This window comes from Salminus brasiliensis, chromosome 2, assembly GCF_030463535.1.
Source record: "Salminus brasiliensis chromosome 2, fSalBra1.hap2, whole genome shotgun sequence".
NCBI lineage: Eukaryota > Metazoa > Chordata > Actinopteri > Characiformes > Bryconidae > Salminus > Salminus brasiliensis.
In genome coordinates, this window is record NC_132879.1 from 31,863,486 (window position 1) to 31,877,678 (window position 14,193).

The 14,193-nt window shown below is 42.0% G+C and overlaps 1 protein-coding gene across 1 annotated transcript; it reads right to left on the minus strand.

The window, feature by feature from the left end:
- Nucleotides 1–12: 12 nt before the first annotated feature.
- On the minus strand, nt 13–10,982 carry snx22 (sorting nexin 22). The gene is made up of 6 exons (XM_072672376.1): nt 10,740–10,982; nt 4,422–4,610; nt 4,243–4,337; nt 4,101–4,139; nt 1,998–2,065; nt 13–863 (listed from the first exon to the last, which is right to left on the minus strand). Exons 1-6 carry the CDS (start codon nt 10,800–10,802, stop codon nt 676–678), a joined length of 642 nt encoding a protein of 213 aa, XP_072528477.1. The 5' UTR covers nt 10,803–10,982; the 3' UTR covers nt 13–675.
- Between the last annotated feature and the right edge of the window lie 3,211 nt (nt 10,983–14,193).

Genomic DNA, 14,193 nt, shown 5'->3' on the forward strand with positions numbered 1-14,193 from the left:
ACACCACAGAAATTCATCCAGTATTTATTTGAAGAAATATGTAAACAATAAATTTCGTTCACATGCAGCTGAACAGAATGGGTTAGTTGGAAAACTGTGGTTGAACTCTGTATATGAAAGCTAGCGTCACATTTGGGTAAAAACAAAACCACTGTTTAAAATAAAGTTTGGTTTATATCAAAAGTCAAATGACCTCCACACCTCAAACCACTTGTTAGTTCTCAGGCTTCTCTAGCAGTGACTCCCTGTATACTCTCAGTATTCGGAGCACTATGGTATTTGGTGCAGTGGTGATTGTGAAAGGCACTTCAAATAAATCAACACTGATTGATCCAGACCTCACCGTGGATGTGTCGTAACTCGTCCCAGTCTGTGGGATGCAGTAACTGTAGAGGCATTGATTAGTTATACTGAACTCCACAGGGGCCATGAGAGACTCTCAAGAAGTTTACGAGTCCTTTAATCCGGTAAACCGTGTGGTAAGTTCGACCATCCGCCATACAGAGATGAACAGGAACAAAACTATATCCACTGAAGATCCAGATCAAGTGAAGGAGTTCATTGATCCTGAGGGCTTTCTCTTCATCCCTTGAGAACACCATTTCTTCAAGCCTTTGATAATGCAAGGTTTCTAACATCTTGAATGGTGTTGAAAAGCACCATATGTCCAGTCTCTCAGGTCCTCTGTGTCTCTGGCAGTGAGCTGAGGCTGCCTCTGTCTATGATGATGGAAGGGATAGCAGGATGCCTGGGCTGCAGTGGAGCAGGTTTAATACTGGGTTTGGAACAAGCCCTAAAGCTCACCTTGGCATCTCTGGGGTAGAGGCCCTGCAGGACACCAGCCACTACTGTATCAGGAAGATCTGCACAAAAATGTAGGGATGTTTTGACTTGACTGAAGTAAGGTGTAAAGCATCACTCAAGTATTAGCACATACACTACTTAATATTCAGAATATGAGCAGTGTCCAGAGCACACTGATCAGAAAGGGTCCCAATATTCAGATTTGGATGGTCAGCTTTACCAGAATGAAAACTGACAAGACAAATGAACCAGTTTGAATTCAGAGACATTCTACAATCTCCCAATGATCACATATAGGTATGGTACATCAACACAGTGTTACTGGTTGTTTGTTGGAGAACTGTGGGTCAGGATGCTTTAGGCTGTTGTAGCATTCGCATTAGAATGCACTACTGACTGAGTGGGGGTAAGTGCACCATCATGAGGTTTTTAAACAAAATGTAAGGGACATGTTTTCAGTGGCTGACCTTATGCCCTCATGTAAGGGACATGCCCTGCATTCCAATCCCAGTTTTAACATGTCCTTAACCACGTAGCGTCTTTCACTGCCCTCACGGGAATCCCAATGCGATCTTAAGGGCTGTTGCATTGCTTTATTAGCTGAAGTGAAGCTGGTTATATGAGAGGCGAGGGTCAAGGGAAGTTACACAAGTTACGGTTTTAACATCAGAACTTGCCCTGAAATAATTGCGACCTGACACGTTTCTCTGCTTTGCGTTGTAAAGTACTTGTATCTGTAATGTGGACAGCTGATAAGGCTTTGTGACTTGCTAGTTAGCTAGCATGCTAAAGGCTACACACGGCTATACCACAGTTTTAAACCAAAGGTTTTATGTAAGTTATGTTTAAAAAGCATTTACAATGTTTGCATGGCTAGCTGATTAGCACACTGAAGCTAACCAAGGTAGTGTTTCCAGTGACTGCCCTTGTGCCCTTGCGTAAGGGACAATTTACTCTTTTTCTCAGGTACCCAACTACAACCCTTGGAAGGCCATATTCTGTTCATCAAGGTGTAGCATTCTTCCAGTCTTTCATAGGATGCAGTGTAAGATGCTCTATGTTTATTAGTCACAGACCAGACATGAAAGGCTCACACAGACATGCAAAAGGTAGTGATCACTTCAACAGTGATGAAATAAAATAAGAAATACATAATAATATATATAAAGGAATTATATTAGTACATATGTTACCTGAGCTTGATGCAAGGAGATAGGGGTCACTTGAGAAGCCCACCACTCTCTGATGCAGTAGCTTATAGCTAGAGGGATGAAGAGATTTCCATTAGTGAATCAAACTTTAAACTGCTTCATGATAGAGTCCATTTTCCAAATTGTAGTCCGCAAACACAAATGGAAGAATCAAGCTCTTTATGTGTGACCTCCATTCAGGTTCATAATTGGTGGCATTATAAAATGAGCAAAGAGAACAGACAACAGGGGGGCAGAAGAGGTCCAAAATAATAATAAAAATGAACAGACCAATAGAAATGCTCCAAAATGACTTATAAAATATAGAATATATAGAATTAAATATATATAGAATGAAATATTTTAAAACTGATTTCCACTGAAAGCAAAGAAGGTTTCTTCCTTCTCTTGTGAAATTGCCTTTTTGGAGATACAAGGATTTGCATGACTATATATTTTGCAACATGTAGGAAAAATCTTTAAAATATTTAATTCAAACAAAGTTCACATTATACTCATATGGCAGACACAATAAGATGTCCTACTATAGATGTCATTCCTAAATATGAGACTTATGTAGCCAAGTGTAGTCCATGTAATGTAGTGACTGTAGCTATCCATAAGTCGTTGGTGCAAAACTACATAAATATGGATACAATGGTTCCAGTGAAGTCAAGTCAAGTCAAGTGGGTTTATTGTCATTTCAACTACATACAGAGTACACAGTGAAACGAAACAACATTCCTCCAGGACCATGGTGCAACATAGACAGTGCATACAAGACACAAGTGCAACACAAACAAACAAGTGCGGACAGACAACACAACACAGTACAGACAGAGGATAATAAATAATGACGGTAGTGTGCAAGTTGTGCAATGTGCAATAAATAGAGTCCAGTGAGGTAGTAAAGTTATTAGTGCAAATGCTTGTGCAAAAAATGCTTCCCATGTTATCTGGGGTAAATGGTTGGAAAGAGAGAGAGAGGGAGAGTGTACATGTACCAGAAAGATATCAGTTCAGAAGTTGAGTTGTGTTGAGGAGTCTGATGGCTTGGGGGAAGAAGCTGTTGCAGAGTCTGGTCGTGTTGGACCGGATGCTGCGGTACCTTCTTCCTGATGGCAGATGTGAGGTAGCCTAGTTGCTACCCCCTTACACTTCTAACCCCAAGTGCAATTGCCTTACCTGCACTGTTGGCAGTTACCAGAACCATTTATGTTCCACTTTTTTAAATATAAGTTGCAGTATTTTGCAAACACTTGTGTTTCATGTTGCAGAGGCATGTTTCAAGTCTTATCCAATGACTCTAATTGGTGTAGTAAGGTGTTCTTGCCAGGGCATGGAATCAGACCTCACGTCACCATTTAGAAGGGAGTGGTGTTACCCCAATCCACTATCTCAACTGCTAGTTGTTGTTGGTTAAGGTTCAGAATCTGAGACCATGGCCACGTCTCATGTGTTTGTCCTGGTCCTTGGTAGAATTTATTCTGTTGAGCCAAAGCTAAAACTGCACACACTGATTAACATGTCCAGCAGTTCTGTTTTTGAGCTCACAGCATGCCTCCAGAATCCTGCCAACATTCTAATGACAGCTGGTAGGCATGTGATTCTGCAGCAGGCATGAGGTATGGCCTCATTAAGACTCTTGCTATCCCACTCCTCCATTTGCTTTATAACTGTGTCTTGTGACAGGTTTCAAAATTGTGTGACCTTAAGACACACTTGTGAACGTGCAGAGTGTAACTCCACAGTTTAAACATCTGCATTCGTTCTGGTCATGCATTCTATCTAAAGCTGTTACTGACCCATAATAAATACATTTATATGATCTTGAGTACTGTAAAAAAATATCATTATACTGCCATAAGAGTTCCACTGTCTGCCAAAGAGTCAGGTACATTCGGTTGTTTGAATCTAGCCACTGCATTGTGCTTAAACTGTCAGCCACTGTATGGATTTGTTCAGTTCCATCAGCAGCTGTTGGGTGTTGGGTGGGAACTGTAAATGCCAGCCTAACTTGAGGAGTTTGTTTTTATGGTAATTAATATTAATTCAAGATTAGAATTTAATTTCTGATCAAACAATTACCCCAAATAAGACTCTTACCTGTACCCCTGATCTTGGGAGTCATTCCACTCTTCTTCACTAAAAGAAAACAAAGAATCATGTGTCATGTGGATTGCTGTATGTTGGAGGTGACAAATAGTGTACAGGTGGACAATAGTGCAATTGCTGGTACAGTACATACTCCAAACTGCAGATCTTGTTTGCTGAATGAAAGTGTTTCACTTTAAGGAAGTCTAGCAACTCCTGAGGAACCGCTTCATTCTCATACAGGATTACCTGCATGGAGAAAACATGTTATATTATACATGTTATATTATAACTGTATTTATTAGAGTTAAAGGATGAAGAGCTCTGTTGTACCTGTATGTAGTCCTCCAGCTCCTGACGTCTCTGCTCTAGTGGCTTGGTTCGTAGGTGCTGGTTTCTCTTACTGGGGAAATCAGGAGGCTGCAGGATCTTCTTGAGCTTACGATGCAACGTCTGGAATTCACTCTGCCGCCGCAGGACAAAGTGTTTCCTACCATTGAACAAAATCTCCACCCTGAAGAGCTGTTAAAATACAGAAAACAAACAACAGCTCTAACCAAGTAACGGATAGTAATATGTGTCCAAAATGAATGAGAATGAGAAGTGTGCCCTCTAGTGAACTGATTTGGTTATGACCATGTGGAAACCTTGCCTTGCGGTACAGTAAACCACACCATCTTGAGTCTGTGCTTGTATAACAAATGAAAAGACAGGCCTACATGCCTTCAGCCTGAACTGAGATGTGCTTCAATGGCCTCTATGATCTTTTCTAAGTCAAACTGCCAGCTATTCAGCAGAAAATGTAAAAGGAGCTAGATCACACCCAAGGTCCTATAGTGACAGGACCTACTGTGCTGAAACCTCCTCCTTCCCACCATTGTACACAACATAAAGGAACGGTTCTTGATGTGCTTTTCTGTGCCTGGTTTGAAATCGTACATGGTAAGGCTCAGTGGTGTTAGCTTGCAAGTGATTTCCAACTCTGTTCCTAACCTCCTGCTTTGAGCCTTTTGGTTTTTCCTGCACCCGCCACACCTGATTAAACTAATAAACTAATTAACAAGCTCTTCCTGAGCTCAAGCGGATGTGTTAGAAATAACACCAAATGTGCAGAACCAACATTGGAAACCTGTGTACTACAGAGGCCTAGACTGTTTGGCAAACATAGCCAAAAGGAAGAAGGGCAACAGCTACTAGAGACAAGCGAAAACCAAAGTAGTGCATATTAAGCGTCTTTGTGAGTCTTAAGCTCTATTCGGGTGGGGTTAGTTAGCAGGTGGAGGTGGAGTAATGTAATGTGAATGTAGCAATTCACACGGCATAAAAAATTTCAGCATAAATGACTGAGATGGGAGTGGCTACTTGATTTACGCACTGCTGTCACCTCCAAAAGAAATATTCTGTAACCACTAATAAAGTATTACATGACCAATATTATAAGATATCCATAACCAATCTTATACGTCACTTATAGTAGTAATACAATTTTAATCTGAAAAAAAAAATGTTAATAACACATATGTTGGCTATGGGCTCCACTACACAGTGACTTGCCAGAAGCGTCACACAACCCGAGGGATCAGTGCCATGCACAATGAAATGCCTTCTCAAGCGCCTCTATACTTCAGAAAAACCCATGAAGGTTATTTTTAAGGACATGTTTAAAAAGGCGCTGGACAAGACTGTAATAATTACATTACTCTACCTCCAAATGTAACTCTAATCCCATCTAATTATTGCTATGAAGTGAGTGTAAATCTAATGAAAGAACCTCGGTTCAGGCTTGTGAACACACCTGCAGTTCTGTTATGGGAAGGGGAGCCCTGTTTGGGTTTCAGTAAAAGACTCACATCCTTGAAATTTCCCATTTTCCCTAACTTACACTGCTCACTTCCACTTCTTAAATGTTTTCACTCTGAGCAAAACGTTTCACTTCTCAGCTGTTTCACCTCTACGAAAGGCTGTGTCTTGCCAGAAACAGAAAGAGAGAGAGAGAGAGAGAGAGAGGCATTTTCAAGCAAGCTTTAACAAGTCAGTGGCAAAATGTGCATAACTTGGTGAGAAAAGGACTACCTGAATGATGCAATGAGAGGTCTAAGAACCTGGAGGGGGGACTATAACTGATACATATAGAATCAACTCATCGAGTTAGAAATATCAATTCCAGACTTCTTAATAGGTTCCACATAGAATCCCAGAAATAACATATAGCATATGGGCAAAGGTATTATTTTGAAATCAAGGGTATAAAGAGAATTTATCCTGCTGTTGTTAGAGTAACTGTCTCTACTGTCCACGAAAGGTTTTCTATTAGATTCTGGAGCACTGCTGATGAAAAACTGATTATGTTCAGTGAGGTCAGGATGTTGGATGATCGCCACCAAACCTCATCCCCAACTCCCCAAACTCATCCCAAAAGTATTGTATGGAGCACCATCTATCATTTCAGCAGTTCCGCTGCTCCACAGCTCAATGCTGGGGGACTTTATACCCCTCTAGCCCACCCTGGTCTAGGGGGACTAAACAAGCTGTGTGTGTGCATCTTTGTCACTAGTAGTTGTAACTTAACATAGCTGAATGCTACATTTATTAGAAAGGGGTGTCTACAAATTTTCAGACATATAGTGTAGAAATATTAAGCTTTGCATATTCATTTATTCTTCATCAACAACACTACATAGACCAATCAGAGATCTTAGGAAGGGACAGGGGTTCTGCTTTGGTTTACAACAACTGATCGGCATTCTCATTACATCAGTAATATAAAAGTCACAAATGATTTGTTTGTTATATTGTAATTATTAAGAGAATTTACAGTCATAAGTGTATTTATTCTGTAAGGTTTCTATGTTAACTTTCAACTGTGGGCCAGTTTTCTAAGATAATCATTCTGGTATTGCCATGAATTTTCATCTAGATTCATTTAAATATTGTTAAACAGTGTGAATGCTCTATAGCGGTATACTTCATAGTTCTTGCACTAAGTTAAAGGTAAGTTTATGTTCACAAGAAAGTAAACTGGTATTAATATGGTATTAAAAGTATTGGATACTAAGACTTCCAGGTGGCGCAACTGCCTAACTGTTGGCCCTCTCATCAGGAGATGAAGAATTTTGGGGGTGTGTGTTTACCATCATAACAGAATTGACAGTTAGTGTTCTCATCAAAGTGGGTTGATCCGTCAAGTAATGTTCATGTGAATCAGAGGAGGTCTGTACTAGCATTCACCCTCCCCATGCCTGTAGCTTCGTGTGGTATTAAATTTTTTTTTGAATGACCACAAAAGTCATTTCAATGGAAGAAATGCAGGAATTTAGTCTTTTAAATAATCTGCTATGATAAATTCTGCTCAAATGCATAAGTTATAACAAATTAACAAGGTATAAAATGACCACATGATGACCAATGCATTTCCCTGACTTCATTAGTTAAGTGAGTTAGAGCAAGCAGAGCAAAGCAAAGAGCACTCTTCTGTTCATCATGCTGAAAGGGGACAGTCTGTCTAGCAGACAGTGATCTCCAAGCTCTGAATGCTCTGAAGGAATGTGATAAACAGCCGGACTAGCCCATAAACTCTGCACTGAAGATGCAATTTCAGGGTACCTACAAACTGCCACTAGAACAAAAAGCTCTGTGTGGAAAGACAAAAAGGAGCGTTCAGCAATAATAGGAATACCAGTCTCCTCAAAGCCAGCCTGGGCCTGTAGATGGTCCTGGAGGAGAGTATGGCTCGGTCTAAGTTGGGGTTTTTTTTTTACCCTGGGCAGAACGATTTGAGGGAAACACAGGCTATGTGTAGGCTGCTGTGTGTTTTGGGTCAGAAGCGCTGCCCGTAAAGAGCTCTATTCAGTCTTTCTGTCTCTTTCCCTCCCTCCTTCTTTCACTGACACACTCTCACACACCCGTTCTCTCTCTCACACACACAGAGCAGCCATTGTCACCGACAGGCAGGGCTGGATGCTTTAGCTGGGATGAAGCCTTAACACACACAGGAACCCCCATGTTCACACACACATACACACAACCCCAATGTGTTCAACATACAGGCGCCATACAGTAGATTGGAGTACAAAGTGGTCAGCAATGTAGACGGTCGGTATTACATCACTGCCGCCTGCACAGCAACACAGTTACAGAATGTGAAGCAATGGGAATTCTAAAACTCTGAAATCTAAAATTTGAGAATCTGAATTTTAATTGCAGACTTTATAGATAAATCACTGACGCCCAAAAGCTTTGGTATAGGTTTGGTATAGTTGATCTCGACACTGTCAAACTATAATGATGAATGGACCAATAGAAATGCCCAAAATAGCCTAAAATACAGATATACAGTGACACACAAGAGTTTTGGCACCATTTAGGAAACATTATCTTTCCATTTTAAGTAAGCTTAGTGTATTACTTCTGTTTTGTACAGTTTTACAGTGAATGAAGGAGAGGAGAACCATGCATATGTTTAAACACCCTAAGAAATTTAAGCTCTCAGACCATAATCAAGCTTTTTAGGAAAATGCCAGGTAATGCACATTTCAAAGCTTCCAACAATTAGTTGCCATTGGCTCCTCTAAGCAGCTGCCTAGCGTTCTGAAAATGGAAATAATGGATGCTCAGGAGAAGGCTATTAGAAGATAGGAAGCCGTTTCCTCAGTTTATAATGTCATTTAGAAATGGCAGAATCGTGGAGGTCAAGCTATAGAGCTATAGAAGGCCAAGAGGACTGCTTGTCAGAATGTTAGACAAGCAACTGTATAACAGTGCAATGATCACCTCAAAAGAACACCTCAAAATCCACGACAGACCCCATTAGACAGATCCCTTCACTCTGTGAACTGAATGTTTATGTTGCATTTGGGAGCTGGTAATTATTGGGTCGTGACAGCACTGCAGTTGGCGCATGGCTGCTTCAGGCGGTGAAGGAATGGCATTCCAGCTTTGAGTGACATCAGCACCTTTTAGCACGGCTGTGATTCAGCTGACTCCCATAGGGCTCTACTTTTAGCCTCACAGATAAACATCGCACATACACACTAACAAATACACACGTTTGTTTTTTTATATCTTGCGAGCACAAGGCTTTACACAGAATGCCCAGATGGGTGGATCAATAGAAATGCTTCTAACTGACTTCAATAAAATCTCCATTGACTTCCATTTTTAAAATAATGATGAGTATGAAAATGAATGTTGCCATTTGCCGTTTTAGACATACGTATGTATGTATGTAATTACGGTCCTGAAAATGCAGAAACAAGTTCACACACACATAGTCAGAGTGTTCCAGAGTGACTTCATCTACAGGTGTATGTGTGTGTGCTCATGTTTGGTGTCTTAGGACATAAATGTTAAGGACTATGCTTAGTTTATGCTTGCCTCAGAGAGCCAGAGAGCTCTTCTCTGCAATCGGCACACTCACAGCCACGTGTTTTAACATGTCAGCTCCAGGGAAACATACTTGAATGTGCGTCAAATCTTCCTTTCCTTTGAGGTGAGTGTGAATGTAAATGAAAAGAAACATGGTGCTTAATATGAAAATCAAGCATGAGTAACATCATGCCATGGCCTCAGTGATGAAGCGCACAATAGCTCGCATTCTGTTGCTCTTTGGCTGGGGCTTAGGTTGTGGCAGTAACCCAGAGACATGGGCAGGTGGCTGAATGTGTGACCCAAACATGCTGCCTGGCGGTCCAGCTACTGACAAAACATCTCAGAATGGCAGTGCTGATCCACCCAGGATCAGATCAGCATTTACTGCTGTAAACCCACGATGGAGTCAGTCAGGGCTGTGTTATCTCTCCTTCAATTATGACTTCAGTTGAGTGTGTGTGTGTGTGTGTGTGACACGCTACTTGACAGTAGAAATCCTAGCCTGTTTTTATGCCTTTAAAAGGTGGGGACTGCCAAGTCAAGAGCTGGTCTGGGTTACTTTGAGGAATGGTGCAGGTTGAGAGGTTAGAGGATTCTGACAGCTGATCCTACAGCTGTTACAGGGCTCACTGAAACGCTAGCCAGCCTGATGTGCTCCTGCTGAACCTCTAGTAAATGTTCTAGGTTTAAAAAACTAGATTCCACTTCTCTGCAGGTTTGAAATACACGGTAAAACTGGTTTGTCAGTGCAGTCTAAAACACTTCACGTGGGAGCAGTTAACTGGTTTTGTTCAGTTGAAATAAATGGGCTGCTTTGAATGAATTAATGCAAAACACAGTTTCAGTGTCTTACACCAATCCAAACCCCAAAACACGAACCAGCTTCCTCCCTGTCCCACTTCAGTATGGTAGGACAGTTTTTAAAGATATTTTTTTGATACATGCCATTTATTGTAATATTTTGACACAGACAAAATGCACCAGTAGTTGCAGATCATTTTTCTGAACACCCGGTACAGTGAAACAGTGCTCCAAGGTCTTTATAATAAAACTTGAAGGTGGTCAAACGTGGTTAACACTGAGGGCAGCAGCCACGGATGACTGTAGGGTACCTACCTACTGGACAGACCAGTTTTCAGACAAGCCTCAGTCTCCACAGCACAGCACAGGGTTTGAGCCTAAAACTGCACAAATGTGGCAACCCCAAGTCATTTAGACTAGAGCTCGAGACAAGCTGTCGAGTCATATGGCTTAGCTGTAGCCTCCTTAGTAAGGTGTACTTACTTTGCGTAACTTGCCTGAGTCGTCCACTTCCCTCTCCAGGGAGGGTATGGACACCTCGAGCATCGCCCGGCTGCGAATACAGCTCCAGCAAACAGCGGACTGCCCTCGCACAACACCTGAGTAACAGCTGTCCGCTGTCCGTCCAGGGTCAGGACCTGTGCTCCGTCCACTCGGCGTGTGGGGGAAGACTGTCTCCGATGTAAAAAGTGAATGAAAGTGTGGAGACTAAGCTGATCTGCTCAACTCCCAGCTCCGGGTCTCCACTCAGAGCGGAGCGGCACGAGAGGGTCCCGTGAAGCCCCGCCCCCAGCACGCCGAGCGCCGCGCGGATTGGTGGAGCTCTCGGAGGGCTCTAAACATCCAGCGTAGAGCAGTGATTCAAACGCGCAGGGTTACCTCAGTATATGCACAGAAATCAGGAATCAGCAGTGTTAGTTAGTGTTAGAGTTTCCAGACAAGCACGATCACATACGGCAAAAAATAATGACGTATTATTTGTAGGATATGTGCAAAAAAATCAAAAATCAAAACAGAAAGGGCAGACGGTCTTTAGCTGATCATGAGGTGATCATGAGAACTGCTCTGAGTAACACTGCTCATGCTGAAGCAGCGAATTGATTCACATGTAGATGATTAAGTGGCCATTAAGTCAGCGTGAAACTGGAACTGCCTAATTTTCTTATATATATATATATATTTTTTTTTTTTTTTTTTTTTTTTTTTAAACGCTCAACAAGTTGACTAAAAATGGAGAAAGGTAGTTCCATGCTTTGTGGGGTCTAACCTTACCCCCTAGAAGGTCACTTGTCACTTCACACACATCACATGACATCACATGTATCATTAGGTCACTGTTTTACCTCACTGCTGACTAGACACTTGAGAGCACGTGAGAAAAATCCCAGAATGCAACGATATTATAAAAGTACTCCCTTAGAACTGCACTAAACCAACCTTGAGTCTTTGGGTTGGTCTTTTATAGGACCAAGTTGAACACTGCTGAGTGCCAGGCAAACCAGACTCTGCCAGGCTTTGGTTAAAATTAGAATCTTCGACTTGTTGCATAAGTATAAAACACACACACAGAGAGAGAGAGAGAGAGAGAGAGAGAGAGATAGTGAATGAATGTGTCCATTTCCTTCCAACAGCAAAGTAAGAACATCAGCAAATTGACCATGTGCAGACAGGGCAAAGAGGAAGTTTGCTAAGGTTAAAGTTCAGTCCAGTCCTCTCTCTCTCTCTCTCTCTCTCTCTCTCTCACACACACACACACACACACAATTTGACTTCTTCAGTGGCACAAACCTTATCTGGTGCCCTACATACAGTAATTGCACGAAAAAAGATGTCTGCCTCCTCTAACGCAAATAAAACATTACACATTAGCGAAAGTCAAGAAAATAGGCCACGGGCATTATGTACAGACACTGGCGATCTCATGGCACGTTTCATAGAATTCAGACATCTCTGAGTGCAGAGCAGACACCACTATAAAGTGGGTAAGTGTTGGTTCCCGCAGTTTGGTAATGGGGGGGGGGGGGGGGGGGTGAGTTCCCAAACCTCTTCACACCAGCTGTGTTTAAAATGGAGCCCTCTTCAGTGGAACTGTGACAGCACATTTGCACAGCGTTGTTGGAGAACAGGAATTTTTCCACATGAACAGACAGCCAAAGAGGTGTTGCCATGTTGCCCACCTCAAAGAACTGTGGGACCACTGACACAACATATTTTATAGGGCAGAGACAGAATTGAGATCAGTTCTGGAATAGTCTTGAAAATCCATTGACAATTCAGTATACAGCATTATCAGCACATCTGGTTTCTGGCCTGCACATATGGCTTATGTATGCACATACAGGCATAACATTAAACCCCGTAGGTGATATTGTGTAGGTTTCCCTTCCACCACCAAAACAACCTGAACTCCTTAAGAGTTAGCCAGCATTAATGCTTTCAGCAGCTTGTGCTTCAGCAGGTCTCCTGTGGGACCGGACCAGACAGGCTAGCCTTTGCTCCCCATGTGGTTGCTCTTCCTTGGACCACTTTTGGTAGGCACTGGCCTCTCCATACTGGGAACAAGGCCACAAGACCTGTCGTCTAGCCAGTCGCTTGACCATTTTTCTGCTTCCAACACTTCATCATTTTTTACATTGTAGGTGTTATGCTGCTGCTACCACCTGCATTTCCCATCTGGTATCTATAAACTGTTATCAGATCTGATCCTATCTAAGTCCAGATTGCAGTAGAAGCTGCTGGTGTGAATTGAATTACAGTCAGGGTACACTGTGCATTATACAGTTTGGTGCCAACATAAAAGGCTTGAACATGCTGCTGTTTAATTGCTGCTGTAGTTGCTACCCCACAGCTCACTGGGATCAAACAGGCCTGACCTCTCTTCCCGGAGCTGCTAAGAACTAAATCATACAGTAGAGACAAAGCACGAGAGCTGTAGCTGTATAATTTGAACAAATGACACAAATTGAAACAGAAGAAGGATCCCAGGATCAGTTCCCTCTTGGCAGTGGTGTGTGTGAGAAATGTGCACCATTTCCCTTTCGCACAGAGGAACAAACGCTCACTGAGAGTGTTTCAGTTATGCACAAACCATGTACTTTCACTGGCCACTTTACCAGAAACTCCCCTTAAAGATGATGTATAGAGACTACATTCACAGTTAGAGTAAGTCATGCTCTAGCTCTTCATCTGAGGTCAGCTACACACCATCACGAGTGTCACAGCTGTGCTGAGAATGGTCCAGTACTCAAACCATATCCAGTCAACAGAGCTCCTGTATTTAAGAGGAACTAGCCAATGATGAATGGAGTAGAGGGCAGCTGACCAACTGTGCAAGACAACAGGTGGTTGAGTGTGTAACTGTACACCTACTGTACAGTTAGAGCACATAAAGTGGACAGTGAGAAGAAGCGCAGGGTTTGTGTTTCTAAGGTGGACAGTGAGTGTACGGCAGAGTCACTGTCACACTGCATCGATCCTTCCATAACTCAGAGTCACACATTTTCCCCAAGCTCACTCAGTTTCTCCTGCACCAGGTTTCAGAGTTATATTAACTGGACAGTTTTAAAGCAGCACTATGTAGCATTTTTGACCTTAAAGTAACAGCTTGAAAATTATGATGATGCTCCACTGACCTGTAATAAGGAGAGTAGCAAATTTCTATGGTTTTAGGAAACAGTAAGCACCTCAATCACTACCTTTCGTGTTTGCATCATTCTAGAGGATTTTATACTGCATTATAAATCTCTCGCTTTCTGTTATTACAGGATCATCTACAGCTCTGTTCATCGTTCTGGGCACAGCTTGCCTTTTACAAATCAAACATTACATAATTATTTTATTCATCTGAGCTACTATATCTTTTCACATTACTTTTCAATTCCTTAAGGCCTCAGCAGAAAACATAAGCAAAGCAGACAGAAGAGAACTGGAGAACCAC